At 27.5% G+C, this 27,925-nt stretch overlaps 1 protein-coding gene across 3 annotated transcripts in view; it reads left to right on the top strand.

The window, feature by feature from the left end:
• Positions 1-19,346, top strand: part of LOC107436490 (histone acetyltransferase KAT6B) — a 39,848-nt gene extending 20,502 nt beyond the window's left edge. For all 3 annotated transcript variants that reach the window (XM_043054298.2, XM_043054300.2, XM_043054299.2), the window contains 8 exons: positions 1,675-1,905; positions 3,204-3,297; positions 4,455-4,604; positions 5,067-5,154; positions 6,688-6,799; positions 10,282-10,711; positions 15,059-15,531; positions 16,317-19,346. In XM_043054298.2, coding sequence (XP_042910232.1) covers positions 1,675-1,905; positions 3,204-3,297; positions 4,455-4,604; positions 5,067-5,154; positions 6,688-6,799; positions 10,282-10,711; positions 15,059-15,531; positions 16,317-18,809 — 4,071 coding nt within the window. In that variant the 3' untranslated portion in view covers positions 18,810-19,346. The remainder of the gene's footprint in view (positions 1-1,674; positions 1,906-3,203; positions 3,298-4,454; positions 4,605-5,066; positions 5,155-6,687; positions 6,800-10,281; positions 10,712-15,058; positions 15,532-16,316) is intronic.
• The last annotated feature ends 8,579 nt before the right edge of the window (positions 19,347-27,925 follow it).

The following is a 27,925-nucleotide window of genomic DNA, read 5'->3' on the forward strand; positions in this document are numbered from 1 at the left end:
TTAATCATTGGGACGTATGTATCACATTTGCTTCGTAAGGGTTAAATTTGTAGGGTTTTAATTGTCCTCTTGTCTTTGTGTTATTTATTATATTTCATAACCATGTATCAGCAAATTAGATTGGAAAGAATAATGTTTGTCTTCGTTTCCTTGCAGTTTTAAACCTATCTAAGTATACAATGAAATTTTTGTGAAGTTTAGGGACAAGCTTATTCTGATAATATTTTTGAATGAACCTAACATGCATTTGTGTTATGTAAAAAAGTGAACTGGTATTAGCCAAACTTCATTCAGACTTATCAAAAGATTACCATTGGGGATATTTCATGTGCTTTTTGTGGTTAGTTCAATAACACAGAACATGAACCGTGTGAAACTCAACTAGTTACTTTTGAAGACTTTAAACCTGTATCATCTGTGTCAAAAGCGAGCTATCCATTCCTTTGAGTCCTTCTAAAAATAACTTGATTTTTAGATTTTTTAAATTTAACTGGGAAAATCTTATAATATAAAGAAAACTTGGTAGAAAATAGTTAAGAACCTTGAAAATAGGAAGTATCAATTGAAAATATCTATTTTGTGACCTTAAGCTTTTTCTTTCATAAATATTTTAGCTAAAAGTTTAAACATTTTATAAAATAAATGTTAGACTTGGAAGAATGTTAAAGAATAACGCTTAAAATGTCTTTGAAGTTAAGATATAAAAAACAAGTGAATGCTGCGGAAATGTTTGTATTATAAGAAAGCTTCTATAGTGATTGCCACTTTTAAAATCAATAGGTTGTAAAAAGGATCTAGTAAAATCCAAGCATGTTGAAACCATTTTTTAATGAAATCATTATCCTTGTTTTATAAAATCAAGCTTTTAAAAAGCATATGTTAAAAAAATTAAGCATAGAAATAGTCAAACCTTATAGTTACCTGTCTGTGGAACCAACAATATGTTCACTATATCCAAATTCTTTGGGAAATTATTTTATGTGGGGTCAGAAGATCTAGGAACAATTTTCAATGAGTTTGTAATCGTGTTAAATTATGATTCAATTATTAATTCAGGCTAAAAGTAATTATTTACATTTATTTTAAATTAAATTTTTTAGTTTGCAAAATGCTTAAATAGCAAAACTTTAGTGTCATATAATTTCCATATGCAATTAAATTTATCCTTGATACTCAATGTAATATTGGAAGTTGTACATACTTCTACAAACTATGAGACAATTTTAAATCTTTAATTCTTAATTCTGCTAATCAAACACCACTATTATTAAGGCCTTTTTTTAAATAAAAAAAAATTTAGCTCCTGTTTAATCAAAATTTCCAATGTAAATTAAAATAATTGAAATAAGATATAAGCATATTAATTAAGCTTTTAATATATATGTAAAGTATAATATATATTTTAATATATATTGTAATATATATTGTAATTAATATATATTTTAATATATATTGTAACATAAAACTGTATTAATTAAGCTTTTAATATATTCATAAAGTTTAATTTTTAAATCTTTTGTTCCCATGGTTTATAAATTGATTGCATTATAAATAGACTGGTTTATTAGATCAAATGTTTTTAGAATAAAGGTGATTTTAATTAATAGTACTACTCTTTATTTATTTATTTTTTTTATCTTGTTCTGTCTCATTTAACAAAATTTTTCTTTCTAGTTGAAATGCAAGTTAAGGCATCCTCCAGCTGATGAAATATACAGGAAAGGAGATCTGAGTGTTTTTGAAGTTGATGGGGGATCTAACAAGACCTACTGCCAAAATTTGTGCCTACTTGCAAAATTGTTTTTAGATCACAAAACATTGTTTTATGATGTTGAACCTTTCTTATTTTATGTTCTGACTAAAAATGATAAGAAAGGTTGCCATTTAGTTGGTTACTTTTCAAAGGTAATTCTTTTTACTCTTCTTGCTTGTGGTTACTGGTGTTTAAACATGCACTGCAAAGTTTTATAGATAAATGAAACTATTTAAGTGTGAAAACTAATAACTATGTTCATAAAGATATATTTATGTTAATAAAAATAATAACCACTGTTTTTTAAGGTTAATAGTTTCCAAAGATGATAAATATTCTTTTATTTATTCATTACCATAGTTTTATCATACAATTTTGAATTATAATGACAAACTTTTCATATTTTATTCTTTGTATAAAAATATCAAAGGTCATTTTCCTCAATAGATTTTTTGGTTGTTATGCTTAAAAAACTTATATTAAAATTTTTTTTTTTAAGGTATCTTCCTCTTATTTAACTGATTGAGCAAATCAATATTTTTTGAAATTGTTTTTCACATTTAATTTAGTAAATGTAAAAAATATTATCTTTTCTATCTAAGTTTTTGTAGTTTATTATTAGCAGTCAATTTTAATTAATAAAACCAATTTTATAAAGCAATTAGCAGTTAAATTATTTTTTAAAATTAAATTTGCATTATATGTGTAGATTAAAGAACAAACTACTCTTCTTTAGTATCTAATGATGAAAAGTTGATAATTCTTAATAAAGTGAGATTATTTGTTTTAATTTTACTTTTTTGACAATCATCAAAAATCTTTAAATAATGATTTATATTTCTTAATTTTGTTCAGGTTTTGTTTCAACCAACTTTACTAGAAAAGGGTGTAAAGGTGTTCTATCAGGGAGTAGAGATCATCATTTTATTTTTTTATGTAGATAAATTCTTGGGACACTCCCTTTTTATTATGAGAAATTGTGGCTTTGGGATATTCACAACTTTCACCTCTGTCATTTTTTACTAGCGTAAATGTATGCTAAATTATAACCTATCTAGTTTTTACTAAAAATACAATTAGATTACAAATTTAAAGTCTTGAGATTAGCTTGTTTCATGCACAAAATAAAATTACTTTTTCTATAATAGAGAAAAACTAATTAACAAGAAAGTTTTCTTGTATTTTTTTTTCAAGTGATGCAAATTAGAAATATATTTAAAGTGTTCTGTGGCTGAGTTATTAACTACTAGGCTACATGATATCATGAAAGTATCTATATAATGTGCTTATGTTGAATAGATGAAAGCATTTTCAATATTGTCTTTATTTTTCACCCTTTTTTTTAAAAAAAAAATCCACCTGTTCTTATCAGCTATCTTAAATAAATAGTTTAGTTTTTATAATTTTATTTGTATTTGACATTTTAATTTGATGTTTTTCTCCCTAACAGGAACGATTTTGCCAACAAAGATACAATGTGTCTTGCATAATGGTAATGCCTCAACATCAAAGGCAGGGTTATGGACGTTTTCTTATTGACTTCAGTAAGCTATGTACATTTAGTGTAGTTTTCTTTCTTTCTTATTTTCATTTTTTCCCCATTACCTATTCTGCAGTTATTAGTGAAATTTAAATGAAGGACTTGGGTGATATACTGATAAGCCACGCTTTTTCCCAAAGTGACTTATTTACATTTGACTGATCCTTTATATTGTTTTCATATAGGAACTTAACAAGTTTCAAAAATTTATGAGCAATTAAATAAAAACAATGGACAGAAGCATCTTATTGAGTGCAAGAAAAATTGTGGTGTTTATTTATTTTAACCGAAAAACACTCTCCTGAACGATTTGGAACTGCGACTTATATTGTCCCAAGCCCTTCGAGTTACTAAATATTTACTAAGTATTTTAAATTTCCTTTTTTTTAAAGAAATTACTTTAAATTTTTAAATAGTACATTTTTTTCTTCATTTTTAATCCAATTTGATACCTTAGTTTTAAATGGGAAAACTAAAAAGCAATAATTGGAAGAAAAAAATTAATAAATCACATAAAACATATACACTACAATACAGTATATATATATTAAATTTACAATTACCAATAGCATAATAACTGTAACAAATAGCATAATAACTGAATTTTATAATAAAATTCTATTAAGTATAAACATTCAAACTGACTTTTAAATAATGATTTATACATTTCAAAGTTCTATATAAAACAATTAAAAATATTAAATGAGTTTTTTAAAAAAGTAGAGGAAAAAACTTTACTTTTTGGTACTATTCTGCATTATGACATCCTAGTACAGGCCAGAGCCATTGCAACAAATCATTTCCATATGGCATGATCAGACTCTAGGTTTCTCCATTTGCTGATGCCGATGGTACTAATATCTTTTTCCATAGAATTAATTGATCTGGTGTTTGGTCTTAAACTATTCTTATGAAACTTATTTCAAAACAATTGTGTTGGTAAATTTTAGTTTCTTCCATTTTGCCCAGTTTTTCAGATTATTTTCATTCTTCCAGTGTCTTAGAAAAAATTTGTGTTTCTTTCGGATGAAATGCCAACCCTGTTTGATATTGCAACTGAGAAAATGATTGTAGTACTATTAAAGTTCACCTATTTTTAAATGGGTGCTTGATTTTTATTTTATTGTTCTTAGTGTATAATTCTTTTCTGATTTTTTAAAGGTTATCTGCTATCAAAAACTGAAGGTAGGTGCGGTACGCCAGAGAAACCTTTGTCAACAGTAGGACGCATTTGTTACACTTCTTACTGGGAATCTTCTGTTTTGTCGCATCTGAATAAAGTTGATCGACACAAAAAAATTACAATCAAAAGTGAGAATTATATGTTTTTGCATGTATTTGAGATACTAGTATGCATTGCATTTTTTGATTCATTGTGAATATATGTACAAAAAATTCTATAGAGAATAAATATGAAATAGATGACTTCATTACATATTCATTTTACCTTCAAGCAATTTATTTACAACTGGATGGTTTTTAATAAGTATTTTTTTTAACGGAAAAGAAAAACTTTGTTCTATGAAACTTTTTGTTATATGAATAAAGCTCTGATTTAGAATCAATCTTTACTTACTAATTAATTCGTTTTTTAAAACTTAAAATTCTTAGTTTTTTAAATTTATCATAAAAGTCATTCACAAAAATCTTATATTGTTTTTCCTTTTAAAAATAAACCTTTACAAGTTTTATTTAAACTTAAAATAATTTGAAACATATACTTCCTCGATCTTAAATATTTTGTAATGGTGATAAATTGTGTATTTCATTAAGGTATATGCAAGGCAACTGGTATGACTTTTCTCGACGTTGTATCTACTTTGACCCTTCTTGATATGGTTGAGAGGAATGAAGCAGGAAAGTAAGTTATTTCAAGTTTCTGAAATTTATTTGTTTTATGTGTAAAATATTTAACCCTTTGACTACAAATTTTAAAAAATTATTTTTTTTGTCCCGTTTATTATTCAAAAAGACAAAATAGGTCACAAGTACGGCAAATTTAGTATTTGGGATTTTTTTGACAAGCGGTTATCAATTTAGAGGCTGGGACATATATGTCCCGGCCGTACTTAATGGTGGGATACATAAGTCCCACCTGTAGTGATCGACTCACTACAAGCACATCTATCATTCCAGAAAAAAATTTTATATGGACTTTTTTTTTACATGGTATGATACAGGGTGAAGCAATCTTTGCATAACCCGACATTACACGTTGGACAGCTCATATTTGTTCTTTTTTCTATGTTTATTTGAGAAAATATGAATGGACATAACAATCCCAATGAAGAATAAAAGTGGGATATATCTGTCCCAACGAAGAATACTAGTGGGATATATCTGTCCCAGCACAAAATCACACTACTATTTCCTGCAAGAAACTCTTTAGCACCATCTAGGGGATATTTGACACGTGAAACACGTATACTTGGTACGACTCTACGACTGGGATATATTACAATGAGTTTCTAAGTGCTCTTCCCCCCATTAGTAATTTTTAAACATTTGTTGGGACAAATTAGTCCTGTTAGTAGTCAAAGGGTTAAAATTGTCATTCTTTCAAACAATTTTTATAATGCAAACGAATCATGTGAAATATGTGTTCTCTGGAAGGAGCCGCCAAATTCCTTGATAATCTTCTTTCAATTAGTTTGTCTTCGAATAGCATTGGTATTCATTGACCCCTTAGATCAGATCCACCACCAATTATATTATGATGGCTCACAAGAGTTGATATTGAATGACTACTTTTCTGCAGACCATCCCAAAAATTATGAAAGAAGTCATTTTGGTAGTAAATACGAATATTTAAGTAAAAAATTTCCTTTTTTTTTATTAATGTAAAAAATATAATAGAATAATGTTGAAGGTAAATAGCATCCAGAGTTTTGCTGGCTCAAATGTGCATTTTTGATGACCGTTTTGCATAAATGTTTCTGAATTTCATTGTTATAATGCTTAAATTTACCCCTTGAAAGCATGGGTGGTTGTGAACTTAAATAAGAACAAAAGTAAATAATCTTATTCTGTAAGTTTGCAGGATCTTGGCTGCCAGTTATGATTACTAAAATGGGTAAATACACAATTAGAGACTGAATCAAAATCTGTCAACAATAAAAACGTGTTCTTTTCAGTAGCGCTGCATTTACAATAACTCTGAACTTTTTTTTTTCCTTAAGCAGCATTTTATTTCACAAATAGTGCAAATTTTAGTTTTGTATTAATTTCAGAACACTCTAAGACTTATTAATGAGGTTAAGAAGGCAGATAAAAATAATTTTCTAATTTAAATAAGTTAAATATACATTTAGATAAATCTTTCATAAAATTCTGTTGTATCATAAATATGCATTTTTTTCCTTAAAATATATGGTATTTTTCATCTTTTTTTTAGGTATGTAGTAACAGTTGATGAGGATGTTTTAAAATCATACATGTGTAAAATTAATAAGAAAAAGCCTCAAGAACTTATTGTTGATCCACAATATTTAGTATGGGAACCAAGAGTAAGTTTCCTCTAATAAGTTATTTTCTTTAAAATTTTCAGCACTTCCTTCCATGTTCTGTAAAACAGTTTTTCTTAATTCAACTTCAAGAGCAATAGTTGTTTTAATATTTCTTTTTTTTTTCTTTTTCTTTTCTAAATTTATATTTTCGGAATTTTTAAAATTCTTTAGCATAAGTTTCAGCTCACTCTAAAATCTTATTTCATTATTATAACCTAATACATTGTATTTTATATTGTGAGTATATCAAACTTCATTAGCTATAATTGTTCTTAAAACATTAACCTTGCGGTCACACAAATCAGCAAATTTAAGAACATTTCTCTCCTATACTTTGATTTTCTACTTAGTAGTATGAAAGACTTAATAATCTAATATATTAAACGAAATGCAGTTCAAATCGCTGCTTTCTTTAAGTTTGTTTTACGAAAAATTTCTAACAGACAATTTTATTAAATGCAAGTGATTTTAATAATTGCTGCTTAATTATTGATTGTTCTTCTCATTGGCATGACAGCCCAGGATGGGCCTTGGCCTTCTCAACAAGCCTATGCCAAGACATTATTCCCTTAGCCAAGGTTTTCTAGTTTATAATTCTTAAAACTTGTAGGTCCTTTTCAAGGCAGTCTAAAAATCTTAGGTTTGGCCGTCCTCTTTTTCTTGTACCTGTTGGCCTGGCACTTAAAACTTTTTTGAATTTCCTTTGAATTTTGAAAATCCTTTGAATCTGGAGAATCCTTTGAATATTGATAAATTTAATGACATCAGGTTCTTTATATGCTTTGTAAAGTTCCGTGTTTGATCTTCTAAACCAGGTACCGCTTCTACTTATTCCACCAAAAATGCTTTGTAGTATTTTTCTCTCATGTCTAGCTATTATATTTTCATCTCCATGGGTCATTGTCCANAGATTGTAACTTAGATCGTGAAAATCCGATCATTAGAACAAAAGTTATTCAGGGTGATATCTTTTTTTTTTTGCGGACTGTACCTGTTGGCCTGGCACTGAAAACTTTTTTGAATTTTCTTTGAATATTGATAATTTTAATGACATCAGGTTCTTTATATGCTTTGTAAAATTCCGTGTTTGATCTTCTAAACCAGGTACCGCTTCTACTTATTCCACCAAAAATGCTTTACAGTATTTTTCTCTCATGTCTAGCTATTATATTTTCATCTCCGTGGGTCATTGTCCAGGTCTCACATGCGTATGTAAGCACTGATCGTATAAGACATTTATAGAGTATCCCTTTTGTTTTTCTTTTTATTAGGCTTGACTTAGGATATTTTCTTAGATTAATTATTGATTATCTATATATAATATCTGGCATTTATTAAAACTACTTATATTTTAATATTTGGTGATTATAAAAAGGTAAACTTCATTCTGAGCAAGTCATTTTATAACTTTCTCATTAATTTAGTTTTTTTTAATTATTTTTGAAGAAAAAAAAAACCTTTAGCTGTCTATCTTTCAAACTATCTTGTCTATTTAATATTTTTCATTGAAGTGTTATTAACAATAATAAATTACAGATGAGTGAAAAAATTTCTGTTCTGCAAGAGCTCTAAAATATTGTTTTATACTTACGAGTTTTATAAATAATATGGATCTCAGGATAAGGATAACAAGGTAAAATGAAATCCTAAATATACTGCTGTAATTTTGAGAAAAAAGAATTCACCATCATACGCTCTCCACCTGCTTACAATATTTCAATTTTTTTTTTTATTATCATTACATAGGAGACTCTCCCATACACGCTGTGCTTTCAACTTTAGTCATGATGGTTATTAGCCATTATTGAGGAAAATAAGACATTTTGAACTCAAAAAAGAAAAACATTTCGCACCTCTCCCAAACACGCTGGAGACTCTCCCATGCATGCTGTACTTTCAACTTTAGTCATGATGGTTATTAGCCATTATTGAGGAAAATAAGACATTTTGAACTCAAAAAAGAAAAACATTTCACACCTCTCCCATACACGCTGGAGACTCTCTTATACACGCTGTACTTTCAACTTTAGTCATGATGGTTATTAGCCATTATTGAGGAAAATAAAACATTTTGAACTCAAAAAAGAAATACATTTCGCACCAAAAACAAACTCAAAAACTTTCAAACGTAAAATGCACAAATTAAGAACCACACGCAACTTTGGAAGCACTTTCATCTAGGTATGAAAATAAAGTCGAAACTGTTTACTATCTTCAGTAGACTGGAGGTGGATAAAAACAAAACACTTCATGCTGATCATGTGTTGCTGATAACCATATGAACAGGAAGAAGAAAAACATTTTTCTTTTTACTGGACGAGAGTGCTTTACCCACCCATCCACTCCCGAGAACATTCTCTCGGGGAGGGAATGGAAATAAACATTCTGCCAATCGTGATATGATGATGACCTCATCAATAAGAATGGCAAGAAATTTTTCTCCTCTTTGTCTCTTTTCGACAAACGTGCTTTGCTTACCCATCCATTTTTTAGAACTATCTCTTGCAAATGTGAGTTTGAACTTAAACTCTGGCTTCGTGATTTTTCACAGCGCTTGATTTTTTTGCTTTGCACTATTGTTTTAACCTATTTTCCGAATCCTCAGAACACAAGCATGCATGTAATTATTCTCATATTGTAATATTAGGAATTTGTTACACATTCGTAGGTGACGTGATACAGTCAGCCCATCACCAATCAAGAACGTGCCTTATCCTACCATATATTAATAAAAAAATAATAGTTGAAAATAAGAAAAAATAAACCATTTTCAGAACAAATCATTATTTCAGAATATTTTGTTAACGTTTATTCTTTTATTAATTCCATGTCGATAGCTGAGCCTGCAAGAAAATAAAATCACTGGATAAGCTGCTCAACATGACAATTTAACCTTAAAATACAAATAGGCCATAGCGTATGTACTGGAAATTACTGAACATTTTTTACCCTCTAATTTATGAATAAAAACATTTGTGTATTTTTTCTATTCCTTTTTTAAGTGATACTTATAATTGTTCCTCAATTTATATGCTGCAGCACATTATTTATGGCTATAATATTAATTAAAATGATCATAAGTTAAAAAGAACTTGTGTGTGATTTTTATTCGAGACCTAGAGGTAAAAAGTGTTAGGCTATACCTTATTAAGCTTTCCTTTCTGTAAAGACATAGTTTTGCCCAACAAGAGCTTTAATTTTTCCTAGAGAGTTTTCTCTCAAGAGATGGCAACTTAAGAGGAGACTCATTTGCAGTGTCTTTAATGGGGAAAATATGTTACTATGGGACTGCAAATAATTTCCTTTGTCTCTTTTTACTCTAGAAATCTTAATTTGTAAAAGTAATAATTCAATTACATTTGTAAACTTTGATGAAAATTCAGATAGTGCTATTATTATTATAACATGTATTTTAGAACTGCTTGATTTTCTTGTTAAAATTTTATTTCTTGGTTTCTTCTCAATAAATGATTTTTTTTCAGAGGGTTGTTAAAAATGATAATTGCAAGAAGTGTCGGAAAGAAACCTCTAAAGTCCGTGACAAAAAGAAACAGTACCTTAGTGAGCGTACAAAGACTAACAACAAAATGGAAAAAGTTTTTGTGGGTGGACTTTGGTATTCAAGAGAAAAAATCAAATGTGAAACTTGTTTACTAACTCAAGAAAGAGAGAGGCGGAAACTTCTGAAGCATAAAAATAAAAGAAAATTGTCTGATCTTGATACACTTTTAAATGAACCTAAAAGGAAAAAGATTAAGCTATCTAGCCTCCATAGTTCTTTATTAGATTCAAGTGATGATTCAATAGATTATTTAAAATATACAAGTGCAAAAATTAAAAACTTAAAAAGAAAACTTTTACGTAAACATAAATTAAAGATGCAGAAAAGGTATCAGGAAAAACAAGAAACAGGTGAGTTAATTTACTCTTTTCTGATTTTTTTCCTCGGTAGTTGCTTCTCATTTTCCTTGCTTTATTGCATTATCTTTTTTCTTGGCAATAGTCTATGTTTGTGTTTTTTTTTTTTGTTACATTGTACACTATTTTTTTTCTCCAATTTTTTTGACTTATGAATTTTGTTTTTGCTACAAGTGAAAGAATTGTAAGATAATCCTATCTAAGCATATAATCTGATTGTCTGTGATATATAGGTAAATCCAGAATTTCTAGCTGGTGTCTTGTTTTGGGAGAAATTGTCATGAGACCTATTTCTATGAAATATATATTTTATGAAAATCACAAATAAGACTATGAACATATAATACTCAGGGATGAGATTTTTCCCCTTTTTTCACTTTAGTCTTTTGAATTTCAGCCTTTTTATCAAAAATTCCGATTCTCTAAAACTTTTACTTTTTTTAATAAATATTCCGATTTTCAAAGATAAACAGAAAATTCAAACTACGCAACTCCCCTTCCACATTTTTACTTATTTTAGATATTTTCTTCGCTTTTACGTGCAAAAGATAAGCTTTTCCGCATTTTTACCCGCCCACCAGATAGCTAATATTTTCGTAAGTCAAACGACGCTGCTTCAGACAAGCCTTTTAGAAGTCCCAAGCCCAGAATCTGCTAATATTTCAATCCTTATTTGCGCGATTTTAATATCAAACGTAGCTTTTAGTATTTATGTGATTTAAAAGTTGTGCGTTACAATTCTTATTCACATGATTTGAATATCGTACATTGCAATTCTTGTTTGCGAGATTTAAAAATCCGATATCGCGATTTATCATTATGCGTTTTTAAAATCCTTGGTAGCGATTCATATTCTCGCGAGTTTAAAATCCTATGTCGTGATTCGCTCTTGCGGTTATAATATCAAACATTGATTTTCTTATTTATACGCGATTTAAAAATAAGGCATTGGGATTCACGAGATCTAAAAATTATGCATCGTGATTCGTATTTACACTATCTAAAAATTATGAATCCTGATTTGTATTTATGTGATCTAAAAATTATGAATTGTGATCTATATTTTCGCGATTTAAAAATTCTATATCACAGTTTGCATTTTCTCATTTTCAAGATCGAATATCGAGTTTCATATTCACTTGATTTCAAAATCCATTATAGTGATTCATATTCACGAGACTTTAACATCCGAAATCGCAATTTGTCTTCACGTGATTTTAAGATCAACTATCGCGATTCTTGTGAGAAGTAAGTTTTTTTTTCTTGAATTAGTTACTATAAAGGTTAATGTTTTTCTATCGACGATTATTAGTATGTGTGGGCATTGTAACTTCAGCAAAACTGGAACAGATTCAAAACTTACATTCTGTGCTTGAAAAAAAGAAAAAGTAGTAATTGTGAAGAGATATTTGAAGATGAGCTAACGACTAAATTAATCACCAATCTGTTTGTGTCAGTTTTGCTATTACTACATAAATAGGTATAAAACTTTTCGCAACTGAAGCACCCTTCATTCACAAGCTGTATTACAAGCATTTTGATCTTGTTAAAGGATTTGTTTTGTTTTTTTTGCTTGTTTTGTGAAACATGAAGTATTTGCAGCAATCGGAAATTAAACAAAAATAATAAAAAAAGGATATAGCAAACAAAAGCAATCACTTAAAAAGTCATTAAATTTTTTTTGGAAAAAGAATTCATTTAAAAAATAATGTTACTGCTTTTTATACTATGAAATGCAAAATTCTTGTTAAATGAAAAATAATTATCTAAACAGTTACTGACTATCATCTAAATTTTCAAACTAAAATAACATTGTTTGTATGTTAAGGAGTTACTATATATTTCTACTTCACAGTTATTGATATGTTTCACAGGGCTCTTGCTCGATTAGATTATAATATAAACATGGTGATTCCAATTGTAAAAGTTTATTTTCTTTTCTAAATAATTTAAAAAATTATGTTACTGATATATTTGAGTCAAAATTTTAATAGCGGTAACACCCAAAATTCGATATCATAATTTTTACATTTTTTGCTGTTTTTTAAAAAGTATATATTATACAAAACAATAGCCAAAAACGATTTTTTTCATTTAATTTATTTTACAAGATATTAACAATTGAATTTTAAAGCTCTTTTTAATTAAAAAATAAATATCTAAGGATAGAATGAATGGATTTTAAAAAAATGTATTTCATTTTACGCGGAAATAATTGAAGTTTTTGATAAAATAATTATAATAAAACAAATGTTTAAAAATTTTAATTTTTATTGCAAAATTAAGTTGTAAAATGAAAAACAAAAATGTTGTTAATGTCGTACAAAGTTCAAACAAAACCCATTTTAAAGTAAATTTTATTCTGAACAAAATGGCTTNATGGACTAACGACTAAATATAGCACTTAAAAAGTGATTCAAATTTTTTTTTTTTTTTTTTTGGAAAAAGAGTTAATTAACTCAGCTCCAAAATTTAAAAAGTAATGTTACTGTTATTTATGCTATAAAATGCAAATTTCATATCAAATGAAAAATAATTGTGTAACCAGTTGCTGTTTATCATGTAATTTTTCAATTTTTGTAGGTTGAGGGGCTAGCTACTATATGTTTCAACTTTACTGTTATTGATATGTTTCACAGGCTCTAGCTAGATTATAATATGAACATAATGATTCCAATTGTAAAAGTTTATTTTCTTTTCTAAATAATTTTAAAAGTCATGTTACTGATATATTTGCTATAAATCACGTAACAGTATTTATTAAAAGAAATGGAATATTAATGTATGTTCTCAGTATTAATTTGCTAAACCAGGCAGTTTCTCAAGTAATAATTGTCTCTTGTGTGAACTGAAGAAAAATATAATTTTCTAGCTTTATTTTTTCAATTGGCAATTTTACTTTTTACTCTCAATAAAATCATTCATATGCCAAATTAGTACACAATTTTTATGTGAAAACATTGTTATTATCTTAAATTTTCTGGAATTTATTATTAAACGATTGCACATGCGTAAAATTTACTTAAGTGGAAATTCAGCTTTTTTGCCTTTTGGCCAATCTCATCCCTGAATACTGAAAATCTATAGCATGCTAACTTGTCTGTTGTTGGTTAGTAGAAAAATTTCATCTTCTTTAAGTATAGTTCTTCCAGTCCATTTAAATAAGTTTTAGTCATTAGTTCACTCACACACTTTTGTGTAAAGGGAGATTAATTTTGAATAACAAGAATGCAAAAAGAAATATTTATTATACATTGTGGTAAAATGTGTTTTGTGAAAGAAAGGGATCGTTTAGCGAAGGATCCCTTTTTCAACTTTGGAAAGCTGCCTTTTTTGAGATATGGATTTTGAGGGTCCTTAAATTCCTACCTGAATCTTTTGATAGTAATCTAAAGCTGTGCGTAGTTTGCTCAAACATTTAGTAATCTTGCTGGATCAATAAGTAAATTTGTCCTCTTTGTTGTGTATTTAAGACACACTTATTTATTAAATAGGAAAAAAAAACTAGAGATAGTGCTTTTAATACATTGACTTAAAACTAGTGTGATACTTGAAATCTGTGGTGTATCTAATGGATACCCATTCAACCTATTGGTTAAGGATAGTATTTAAATTCAGCAGATGCTCTATAATCAACGTATGCATCCACTAGATCTATTTTTTAAAGTCATCTATTGTCATTGTGCTTTCATGTTATTCTATTTTTCACATTTGCTTTTACGACAAGTTATGCAGCTTTTCTTACCACTATTTTTAGTGCCCTGAAAAAGCAAGGGTACAAAGAGTTCTTCCTGGTCAGAATGTCATTGCCTGTTGGTTGCAGTATTTTGTAGAGTTTAGTATTTGCAATTTATTTCTTTGTATTATTTATGTTCAGAAGTGATCATGAATAATTTTTATTTGTGTTTTTGAACATGAATTATAAAGAAGTGAAGTTGTCACTTTTTTTTTTCAAGCGTTGTAAAAACATATTAGTGCATTCTGAAAGAAGGTGCTTTTTATAATGTAGTTTCTGAATACAAAGAGAATAAAATAATTAATAAATTGACTAAGCTTGCATGTATTTCAATGTGTTAATAAAGTTATGAAAAGGTAATAAGAATAAATGAAAAACAAAGCCTTGTTTCTGAATAACTTTATATCCAGTCAATTTTTCAGTAATCTATTTTATTTTTATTTAAAAAGAACTGATTAAATTACTAACTAAATAATCAAAATTAACCATGTATAGTTTCTTTTTTTTGTCAAATTGATTCTTGTAAAATAATTCTAATTTTTGTTTTCTAACATTTGCACTCGTTAGGAAAAAAAAACTAATCTAATTAGATACATTTCTTGCAGACATTTTGAAATATGCTGTGCTGGGTGAACACAAGAGCTCAAAAATAAAAGTTCATGGATTCCTTAAAAAATCAAGTAAATTAAATATTGAGTGCCAACGAAAATTAAAACACAAAAGGATCAAAAAGGAACGCTGTAAGAAATTGAGGAAGAAGAATAAAGGCAAAGGTTTTTCAGAAGAGGCTTCGAAAGACAAAAGGAAACACAAGGTTAAAATGAAAAAGAAAGACGGGAAACCTAGTGAGAAAGAAGTAGAGAGAGATGGCGTAAGAACACCGCCAGTTTTGCTTCCCGCTGTTTTATCTGATGACGATGTATCTTCCCGAGAGGTAAACTCTGCTTCTGAACACGATCTCTCTCCTCCACCACTTCTACAGGCTCTTGTTATGGAATGCATTGAGCAAAAAGCTGGATCGCCGATTATAGAAGAACCAGATGATAAAGATCTCTCTGAAGATGCTACTACTGGAGAGGTAAAATATTTTTTATAAATTTCAACTGCTATTTATGTTTATTTCCTAATTCCTGATAATAAGTTTTTTTAAAAAGAAAAATTCTGTTAATTAGTTATAGAATTAAGTAAGAAAATAACTTGTGTACAATAATTTACAAACATTTATTGTTTTATGTTGAAAAATCTTATTAATCTAATTCAGTTTAATACCTTGTTGTTTCATAGAAGCAATGTTATGCTTGGCATCCAAAAATCTGTTTAAATAGTAAGCTGATAAAATTTTAAAATTGAAAAAATTTGTGATATTTCGTTTGTTTTTAAATTTCAATATTTTTTATTTATAAGGTAAATTGTATTTGTGTTATTAATTATTATTATATACCTGTACAACGTGAGCAAAATGAGAAAAATTGAGTTTTTTTAATGTCTGTGGACTTAAATTACTAAAACTTATAAAAATTGTTCATGATATGTATATTGTTCTATATGAAATTGATCAAAGAAATAATAATATTTAATTCATAATTTTTATGGCTTTCAAAAACACTTATTTTGCTTAAATGTATGTCAAAATTGTGTTCAATTTTTATTCCATTGATGTCAAGCTATATTAATTCTTACTTATTTTGTTTTATTATCTAATAATATTTGTATTTGAAATATAAGATTTTAACTGCTGATCCTTCAAAAAGTATTAAAGGTTTGATTGCATAAAAAATGAGAAATATTTAGTTATTGAAATATTTATTTATTATTTCATGCAATGTTTTCTTTTCTAAAGATATATTTTATTATTTTTACTAGATTGAAAGTATATTACATGTTCCACCTGAGACAATAGCAATAGAGGAAATAATGAGCAAAAAAGAGGAGGAGTTCAAAACACTTGAAGAGACTATCGATACTGCAAATAATAAAGATCTTGAAGTTGAAGAAATAGTAAGGTCTAGATGTGAGGAAGATAGTGCAAATCCAAATGAAATTATTTCTAGAACAGGTTCTGAAAGTCACGTGCCTATTGAAGTAGATGAAGAAAGCAGTAAATTGAGTCTAAATAAAGATGTTACCCCACTTCTTGAAGAAACTAAAGGTTCTGAAGAAGATATTATATATCAAGAAGAACCTTGTTTACAAGAACCTGAACAAGAAGATAAATCGAATGATAATTTTATTCCCGTCGAAGATAACAAAGTGGAATCTCTTGAAATAGAAAGCGAAGAAATGAAAAATGAAAAGTTTCCCGATGATCTTGATGCTGATATTGTGGAAATTGCCTTTCATCCCAGACATGAAGATCTGGGTAGAAACACTATGCAAATATCTGAATCCATTATGAATGATTCAGACAGAATGCCTATGCAACATGAGCTTAAAAATGAAGAAGAAGATAACGAAGTTAGGGAAGCGGTTGAAATAATAAATGAACAAATGGAGCATACATCAACCATCGACATGCCTTTAACTCCACAAACACCAGAATCCGATCATTCTAGGACCTACCATCATTTGAGTCCTTACAATTCTCAAGATGACTGCAAAGAAGAATGTATGCTTAGTTCAAATGAAGTTCAAGAAATCGAAGAGGTAAATGTTGATTGTCAAGTAATGGAAGATGTCAGTGAGATGGATGAGAGCATTCATGACTGTTCTTATGCTGATCAACACAAAAGTGATGTTCAACAATCTAACTCTGATGCATATCGTCAGGAAATGATGGAACAGCCTGAAATAATTGTTGAACTCCCTCAACAAATATCTCAACCTCTATCTCAGACATCACAATTGTCCAATCCATCAACTCCAGTTGGAACCATAGTTTCTAAGCATACACCGACTCCTCAGGAAATGTCAAGCATGGGAGTGTATACACCTGACTCTTCAACTAATAGCGGATATAATTCTGTGGAAATCGATGTTTGCCAATTGGGACTTGAGTCTCCTACATCAGTTTGCAGTAGTGAAATAACTGCGCAAAATTCCGTAGAAACTCATTCATCCTCACCACAGTCCTATCCAGACTGTGCTCAGTTAAATAACAATTCTTATTGTGCCAATGTTGAAGCATGCTCTAATCCCAGTAGGAGAGAAATGATTGCTGCTGCTGCAGCCGCACAGGCGGCTGTTGTTCAGGCGCAGGCACAGGCCCATCACAATAACACTTCTGGTCATTGTATAAATACCTCAAACCGTAAAAGGCAGCAGCACTCCTCTGGGATGACCCAAAGAATGGCTAACATTGCTCCCAATGGACCAGTCTCCAGTTTGATGCAGTCTAGCATGGTGAGTGTTAATGCTACTGCAGTCAATGCGTTGTTTGTGGGTCCTGCACCTAACACAAATAATGGTTACATGAATGCCATGAACATGAGTGTACCTTGTAGCAATGCTACAGCAGGTGGAGGTCCTGTTGCAGGATCATATATGGTTGGTGTTCCTGTAGCAACAGTTATACAGCCACAATCAGCAGCTGCATTTGCTGCAGCCTCTATGCAAAATCATCATCAACTTCAACAGCCTTCACAGAATTTCTCTGTGACTAATCATCCATCTGGCACAATTTCTGGTGCTATGCAAAGATTGACTCATGTTGGTGTATCCCCAAATATAGCTCCAAACTCTTGTTCTGTATCATCAGTCACACCTAATTTTCACATACAATCTCCTAGCTACACCTATACTCCTACGCCCACTCCCACACCTAATACACCTTCACAAATAGGCACTAGCTGCAGTCTTGCAAAACTTCAACAGTTGACAAATGGAATAATGGATATTGTTCCCACCAATCCCCCATGTAATACCATGACTCCCCCTCCCAATATGACTCCCCCATCCCCACAAGTAAATATGACACCACCTCCTCAAATGCAGCGTTCTTTAACTCCTGCTATGACTGGTCTCCAATCTCAGCTTCCTATGCAATCTAGTTCTCATAATTATAGTAAATACCATTTTCATCATCGCCAGATGCAGAGAAACACAAATGTTGCTCTTAGTCCTAACCTTGTAGCTAGTTACAATACTATAAATGGGGTTAGTTATCGAATTCAGCAAGCTCCTTCTGCAGCTATGTTAAATACTGGTTATATTACTAATGCTGGTTTCATAAATCAAGCACAACTACCACCTTCTGCAGCAGTACAGATGGGCATGGTCAATGTAAATATGCATGGTCAAACTCCATACCAAGAAACTCTTCAACCTAGTAGACCACAAAATGCAATGTATACTACCTACAGTTATCACATTAGTGGTAATTTACAACCACAGTCTTTAAATTCAGTCATGCGACGGTAAACCTATTTCCAAACTCTACATTGTTTTTATTGTAGAAGTTGAAACAAAAATGTGATTTTTATGACTTGCCTACCTCATGTGCTTTAAAAGAGGATGCACATTTATCAGTCAAACATTGTTATTTTCTTTTTATTATTTTTGTTAAATACAAAGTTTTGTTTAGATCCCATAAAAAATAGTTTATTCTGAATTAATTCTTTATATTTAACCCCAAATGAAAGGTACAGCTATAAATATAAATGATAATACACATTTATAAATTTCTGAAATAATGAACCATGTTTTCTAGTGAGGAAATATTTATTATTTAGTAAATTATTCTTGTAGATTTATTTGTTCTTGTGAATATAAATTTTTTTTATACTATAATTTGTTTTTAGCTCTAAAATATAAAAATTAGAGATAAAAGTTCATTGTGATTTGTTCTAAAAGATTTTTTTTTTATTCATCAAAATAATAGTGTACTTTAAACTAGGCTTCAAATTTTCGGTTAGTAGTAGTTCATACAAAGATGCAAAAAAAAAGAAAAAAAAAAAATTTTTTTTTTAATGTTTTAAATGCAAAATCTACAAAATTAGCAAACAATTAACCAATGGTTTATAGATGAAGTTTTTTTGACATAAGTATTTTTAGATTGTCGCTGGGTTGCAGCTTCCCCTGTCATTAATTGCCCTTTAGTGTAGCTATATTATGATTTTAAAAACAATTAATCAACAACTTACATTTATTACAAATGAAAAGGATTACTTTAGAAATTTTAAAATTTGATTCATATATATACTCAATAGAAATATGTCTAACTATCAGATTTTGTTTTTTAGAAAAACAACGCTTTATGAAAAATTTTCAATTGAAATTCATTAGTTTAATTTTATTCTATATATTTTAACATNATCATATTATTGCATCATATCTTTTGCAGTATTTCACATGTACCGAGTTCTTTCTTTCAGCCTTTAAACTTCAACATTCATATTATATTATAATCATTTCAATATTTTCTAATTAGGCTAACTTAAAAAGATATTTTTGGCGAAATTTTGTTCAAATGTAGCCAAATAAGGGATAAAATACAAAACATCTCAAACCTTAAGAATTATTCACAATGAGATATTAACTTTCCAAAATTTTTTTTGACCTTACGATCTCTGAGAATCAATACATTTCTGAAAGCTCTTATGAATGGTACAATTATGTTTAGATTTGAACCCAAATTACAATATCAAAACTGCATAGAATATTAGTCTTATTCACACATCGCCTCGTAGTCATAACATAAGCGGAGGGATACACCGGAAATTTTCTAAATTTCTTCCGGTTTAAGGACGCTTGTTATTGTTTACATTAGACCACCCATCCATACTCAATAGAAATATGTCTAACTATCAGATTTTGTTTTTTAGAAAAACAATGCTTTATGAAAAATTTTCAATTGAAATTCATTAGTTTAATTTTATTCTATATATTTTAACATGTTAACAGATGTTTTTTCTTTTTAATTTGATTCTAAACTGACCACCTGTTACTTTTTTTTTTCTTCTCAGTTCCAACTGCTTAAATTTAAAACTGTTTCAAAGTTAAAAAAGATTTTTTATTGTTAATTATTTTTATTAAGTTATTTAAATTTTTACTGAGTATTTAATAGTAGTATTTAAGAACTTCTGAAAGAAGATTTTTGTACTCATTTGCATTGTTAAAATCTGAAATAGTTCTATTGCAAATCACAATCGTTTGCTCCTGATAAATTTATTTCTATTATCTCTTTTTGCTTCTGAGAATCTATGTTGTTCAACTTTATGGATATATTTTTTTTTCTGGTTCTTTCTATTTTAGATTATCTAAGCTTGACTGCTAAGTTTTTTTGGCATGTTGTAACATTCATATATATATAGTTTTCTCCCTAAGAATAAAAAAGGGCAGGGTACTTAACCTCGTTAAAATTTATCAAAATGTGTAATATTATGTAATAACTGAATTTGATCCTCAAACAACAATTTCTGATTGTTGTCCTCTTATACTTATTTTATGCATGTATTTCAAAAATTAATTCACTTCTTACCAAAATAAGAGAATAATTTGTTTATAAAAAGTAATTAAAGGCATACTTAAAAAAACAATCATTGTGCCCAATTTTTTTTAAAAAGTAATCTAAAATAATGATTCATTAATAAACAGTTTAAAAACTTTTTTCAAAAATTGAAATTATAAACATTTAAAGGTGAATTTTTTTTAAAAAATTTATTAATATACCTCCTTCACGAAAAAAGGGAAACTTATAAAAGTTTAACCAGTTGAGAATAATCAATAACAAAATAAATGTTCCTAATAAACAGAATTGAACCTACAACCACAGATAATTTCACAAGTGTGTAATTATTAAACAAAAAATTATTTTTATTATTTTTTAAATGGAATATGAATAAAGTGGTGGGACAGTGGCTTATTTTTACAAAAAGGCACATCAAAGGGTGGGTAGCCCTTCTGAAAATGCTTAGGGAGGACTCTGTATGTATATAATTGTAGCTCTTTCTAAAATCTTTTAACATTTTACGTATGCATTTATTTTTAAAAATTCTGATAAAAACAGTAAAATATGTATAAAGGGAAGAAAAACTAATATACATAAGTATCTCCTAAAATTGTTTTGCTTAGTTTAATTATGAACAATTCTTAGCTTAGTCATAGTGGTATTATGCTTTTATTCCTTGTATTTTCCTTGTATTATACCTGAAACTCTAGTTAAATTTTTAATAACTTTAAATTGAGACAGATTTGAACTTATTTTACTAAGTAATTGTAACCTTTAATTTTTTTTTATTTCTCTCAAATTTCTGTTCTTCTTTCATTTGCAAAGATAAGCTGGGTTTATGTAATCAATATTCAAAGTTAGTTGCAGGAATAAAACCTTAATTGAGTTTAAAAAAAATGGTTCAAAATGTTTTTATTTATTCAATTTATATTTCTGATCCATTTGCGTATAGGTTATTTAGTAAATTAGTATAAATGTATGGACATGTTTGTTTGTACCTGACAAATGTTTCATTTTTTTTTTTTTTAAATTCATCATTTTTTTAAGCTCAACTTTGTTGAATTTAGATTCTGATTGTACATTGTAAAGTTTATTTGAAATTTTTTCTTTTTCAAAATTCCAGATTAGCTAGTAATGACTATCAATTATAAATAATGAGTATCTGAAATGTTAGATTTATTTATATTTAAGTTTTATTTATATAAAATATGCTACTTTTTTGGGGGTTTTTTTTATAAGACAATAACTAAATTATTATTTGAATCAATGAATTTGGGTTCATGTGTAATCCTTGATCATTAGTGGGAAGAGAAATTATTAAAAATCACATAAATCTTACTTTTACTCTAACCTACTTTTCAAAAAACTAATATTTTTATCTTGTTATTTGCACTATTATTGTTTGCTGTAAATAACACTATAATGTCTATTGTTTATTATTATTATATGATGTCGATTTTAATTTACTAAACGGTTATTTTAAGTTACTATTTGTAGAAAGTTTTCTATTCACATTTTGCCTATATGTATATTGACGCAGTCTCTAATTTTATATTAAAATTAAGTTATTAATATCTATTACACTGCCATGCTTTTAATTTGCATTCATTTTTTTACTGAATACCATAGAAATATGGAAAGCTATGCATTTACTGTTGTTGGAAATTATCTTAACTTCATTGCTAGACTATAAACTTTGCATTTATCTTCTTTTTCTTTGATATGAACTTCTATATAAATCAGCTGAGAATGAAATGTTTAATTAGGTGATTAACACTATTTTGGTGACTATAAAACTTCCCTTTTGTGAAATTATTTTAAATTCTTGAATTATGAATTTTTTCCCTGTCATTACAGAATGCCTCGAAATTCATTCAAACAGAAAGCTTTGATTGAAAACAGATATCTCATATAAAATTTTTGATTTTTTTTAATTGATTTTATGAGGTGTTTGTTATCGGGCTAAGTATGAAAATAGTATTTTCAGAAATCTCTTGGATATGCTGGCATCTTTTTGTCGAACTTTTTAAAAGATAATTTTGCATGTCCCTGGCAAAATTTTATTGATACAACACTTAATTTCCTACTTTTTAGAATGGGTGGTTGTGGACTTAGAAGAAGACCTGCTCAGGGTCTGATTTATCAAAAGGTCTTAGAGGCCCAGGATCCTCCTTAATGTTATAAATAGGGATATTTTTTGTGTATTTACATTAAGAATTATCTATTAGAATTATGAGTTAACAAAAATTATAAGTTTAAATTGACAAATATATCATAATTCATCTAAGTTTTAAATAATTAAAAATCATTATGTAAATAAACAAGTAAATTTTGTCTGAAGTTAAGAACAGTGGGGTTCCTTGACAGTTCTGTGCTTACAAGTCCTAAATTTCTAAATCGGCACTCACTCTTTCTCTAGCATGAAATTGCATGACCCTGGGAAACAGTGATCAAAATAATTCTTAAAATTTTTTTTCTTTATGTATTGCCCTTATTTTATTAACCACTAACTATCAGCTATTTTTTCTTTTTATCGACAGCATTTTATTGCGCAAATAAGGTGAACATTTAAATCGTGTATACATTTTTAAACACCCTTTATAATAATTAGTACTTTCAATTGTATTTTTAGTGTTGTGTATGTATTTTATGACTTTCCTAATACTTTTTTTAATGGATTTAACTGTTTTATTCAATATATCCCGGTGAAAGATAAAAATAACTAATGAAATTTCAATCAATGTCAGCTTACAATTTATAGATTTTATTAAATTATTATAAATTTCTGTACATAATCGTAATATTTATTTACTTTTCGACAGTGGATATTGTTTTGACATAATCTTTTATTGGTATTTTATCTGAATATATTTCCATTCATTTTTTTAACATTTTAATTGGATCATTCTAAATTACTATGAATTTTTGTATATATATATATAGATTCTTATTTACCTTCCAATGACTTGAGAACTCAGAAAACCAAAAAAGAAAGTTAAATTTTTATATTTATAAGTTTTTCGTTCAATGAATCTTTATATTGTCTAGTTTTTACTAAATTATTATAAATCTATGTATATAGCTTTGAAATTTATATACTTTCCAATAGTGAACATTATTTTATCTTAATCCTTATAGTTATTAGTGTAAATATAATTCAATCATTTTTAATATTTATATAAACGACAAATAATTTTTAAAAAAATGCTTAAATTTAAATCAGTATGATCTAGAAATATTCAGAATTGATTAAATTGGTATCATAAGTTTCTCTGTGCTACTTTAGTTTTCTTCCAATAGTAAATATTTTTAAACAGTTATCTTTTAATGTTTTTTCTTAGTGTGTTCAATCATTCATGACTTTTGTGTTACATATTACAAAGTTTTCAGTAAAGTGAAATTATTGTTTTAATTTAAGGAAAATATTCAATACCATGATTAGATTGTTACATATAAAATTTCCAAAGTAAATTATATGAGTGTATGATTCTGTTAAATACTAACTATAATGGTTGTTTAGGAGCTTATACAAAAAATAATTCATAGAGGAATAATTTATCAATAAAATAAAAATCAATCATAAGGAATCAATAAATTAAAAGAGAAAATTATTTTATTTATTTATGTTTTTTAAGAAAATATGTATTTATCTTTTATTAGGCTGACAAAATTTTTTCTTGTAGGGAAATAATTAATATGATTCTTAGTTGATTGTTTTCTAAATTGTGGAATCAACATCTTCATATTTAGTCATAGTGGGTATCGTGGTACCAATATTAGCATGTTTGGTACCTATGAATGTAATAACAGTTGTACATATTACTAAAATTAATTAAGCCTTATTGAAGTCAATAATAATGTAATTTTTTTTTTTAGATGAATAAGTACCTTTTCTCCATTAATTTAGCTATTTAGTAGAAAACTATTTTTTCCCCTTCGATTTGTACTTATTACCAAAATTAGTTAAACATTATTGATGTCAATAACAATATGGTCATTTTTTTATAGTTCTCATATATGAATTAATACCTTTTCTCCATTACTTTAGCTGTTTAATACAAAGCTTTTTTTCTTATTTCAATTTATATATTTCACCAAAATCAATTAATTTTAATTCTCAAAGTTAATTAGTAATGACACTAATATTTTTATTATCATTTTTGATAAACAGACAAATATTGGTCCCTATTTCAAAGGCCATAAATAATTGCCTAACTATTATTCACACCAGTAATTCTTAATCAAATTTGGTACTACGCTTATCGCCATTTTAAGTACTGTGGTAATGAAAACTGTGTAAACTGTGAACCACCCTCTGAAATGGATAAGTACACTAATATCACCATGTTACACATCCATGGCATCTAAATACACAGCCTTTATTTTTTATTACTTGTTGTCTATTCCGATGCTGCTTATTTTATTATAGATTTACCATCGTATAAGTTAGAAGTTTAACTCACCAAAAGGAAGATTAAACATACCATATCATTTAAAAAAAATTGTGTCTTATTTTGGGAATATGATTTAAAAATTTTATAAATCAAAGACTTGATCAGAGAATGAAAAAATAATATTACTAGCTCTTAAATTTTGAAGTGGCTTCCTAAAACAATTATTTTGTTCTCTGTGCAACTATAGTGCTTTATTCTAATTATATTAAAACTGTCGTGTGTGACTTATTGATTTTATGCAATTTTAAAATTATACTTGTCTCATTTTGGAAATATGATTTAAAAATTTTATGAATAGGAGATATAATCACAAAATGAAAAAGTAGTATTAATAACAGTTAAATTTTGGAGTGGCTTCCTAAAACAAATAATTTATTTTCTATGCAACTGTAGTGTGTAACATATTGATTTTATGCTATTTTAAAATTATACTTCTGACTTATTTCAGAAATATGATTTAAAAATTTCATAAATGGGAGACTTAATCACAAAATTCCTAAAACAAATAATTTGTTCTCTATGTAACAATTGTTCTTTATTCTAAATGCATTAACACTGTAGTGTGTTACATATTAATTTTAAACAAATTTAAAATTAATTTGTGTCTTATTTTGGAAATATGAATTAAAAAATTTTATAAATAAAAGACTTAATCTAAAAATGACTCAGTAATATTAAAAGCAATTAAATTTTTGAGAGGCTTCTTAAAGCAAATAATTTGTTTTATATGCAACTATAGTGCTTTATTTTAAACATACCAAAACTTGTATGTAACAAATTGATTTTGTGTAATTTTAAAATTATTCTTGTGATTTATTTTATAAATATGATTTGAAAGTCTTATTCATAGAAGACTTAGTCAGGGAATTTTTACAGTGAAGAAGAAGATAATAATGATGACAATTAATTTTTGGAGAAACTTCCCAAAATAAATAGTTTAAATAAATAATTTACTTAAAATTAATGTTATTATCTGCAATTATGGTGCTTCATTTTAAATATTACAAAACTCTAGTATATAACAAATTAATTTGATGCAAATTTTAATTTGTACTTGTCTTAATTTGAAAATATAGTTTAAAAACTTTATAAATTGAAGACTTAATCAGTGAAGGAAAAAAAAATATGAATACTATTAATTAAATTTTGGAGAGCCTTCCTGAAACAAAATACTTTTCCTGCAGTGTTTTATTTTAAATCTCAACAAACCTGTAGTGTGTAAACAATTGATTTTATGCAATTTTAAAATTATACTCATGTGTTATTTTGGAAATATAATTTTAAAAGTTTTATAAATTGAATTGATAAAAGAAGGAAATATTACTAGCAATTAAGTTATGGAGAGGCTACCTAAAAGAAATACTTTGTTCGTTATGCAATTATACTGCTTTATTTAAAATAACTGTAGTATGTAGCTAATTGATTTTTTGCAATTTTAAAGTTATACTTATCTATTTTTGTAAATATATCTTAATTTTATACATATAGGCCTAATTGGAGAAGGAAAGAATAATTATTAATATCTATCAAATTTTGTAGAAGTTTCTAATAACAAATTATTTGTCCTACATGCAACTATAATGCTTTATTTTAAATATATGAAAACTAAAATACTTTAAATATTTCGTTCATATAATTTTAAAATGATTCTTTTGTCTATGCAATTTTGAAATATTTTTTGTAAATAAGATTTAGAAATGTCAAAAATAGAAGACTTAAACAGAGAATTTTTACAGGGAAGAAAAAAGTAATAATAATAACAATTAAGTTTTGGACAGGCTTCCTAAAATCAATAATTTGTCCTATATGCAATTAAAGTGCTTTATTTTAAATTTAACAAAACTGTTGTAGGTAATGAATTTATTCTATGCAATTTTAAAATTATAATTGTCTAAATGTAACCATATAGGTAGTCCATATAATTGGAGAATGACTCTTCCTTGTTAGCCTTATTCTTTGCTTCTAAAAATTCTAGGATCTATAAAGAAAAGCCTTAGGTTTTGAAATTTTTCACTTTTCTCCGTATAACTTTCTTACTTTTTTTTAAATTTTTCTAACTTCAATCTGCAACTTATCAATGATTATTTTTTACTCTGTGTTAAAAGATATTCAATTGTTTTCAGCCAGCAATGCAACGTAATGCCTAATTCGTAAAGCTATCATTAGCTATAGCTATTATGTGTGTTTTAAAGTTAGATTTAATATTTTTAATGTCTAGAAAATTTCCCCTTTACAAAAATTTTTTTTTAAAATTAGTTTTTCATATTTTTTAACACTTACTATGCATTTACTTAGATGGACAAAATTTCTTTTTAAGTGAGGTAATTAGACCTAAAGTTTTTATAAATAAGTGTTGCTATTTACATTTTATTCCGGCTTATGTACAGATAGATTAGTATACTTATAAATAAGTTACACGAATTTAGATATTATATTATTTATTGATTTAAGTGTATATATTTTATAATTAGTTTTTGTAGTATAGATTTGTAAATATATTATGAGCTTAAAGTGTTTTTAATCATAAAAGCATGCTTAAAGTGAATATACTTTTTCAAATGATTTTATTACATGTGTGCACGCTTATAAAATGACTAATGAGTTTTTAAAATGCATGCTTTTTAAAACTAGCA

This window comes from Parasteatoda tepidariorum, chromosome 7, assembly GCF_043381705.1.
Source record: "Parasteatoda tepidariorum isolate YZ-2023 chromosome 7, CAS_Ptep_4.0, whole genome shotgun sequence".
Classification (NCBI taxonomy): Eukaryota; Metazoa; Arthropoda; class Arachnida; order Araneae; family Theridiidae; genus Parasteatoda; species Parasteatoda tepidariorum.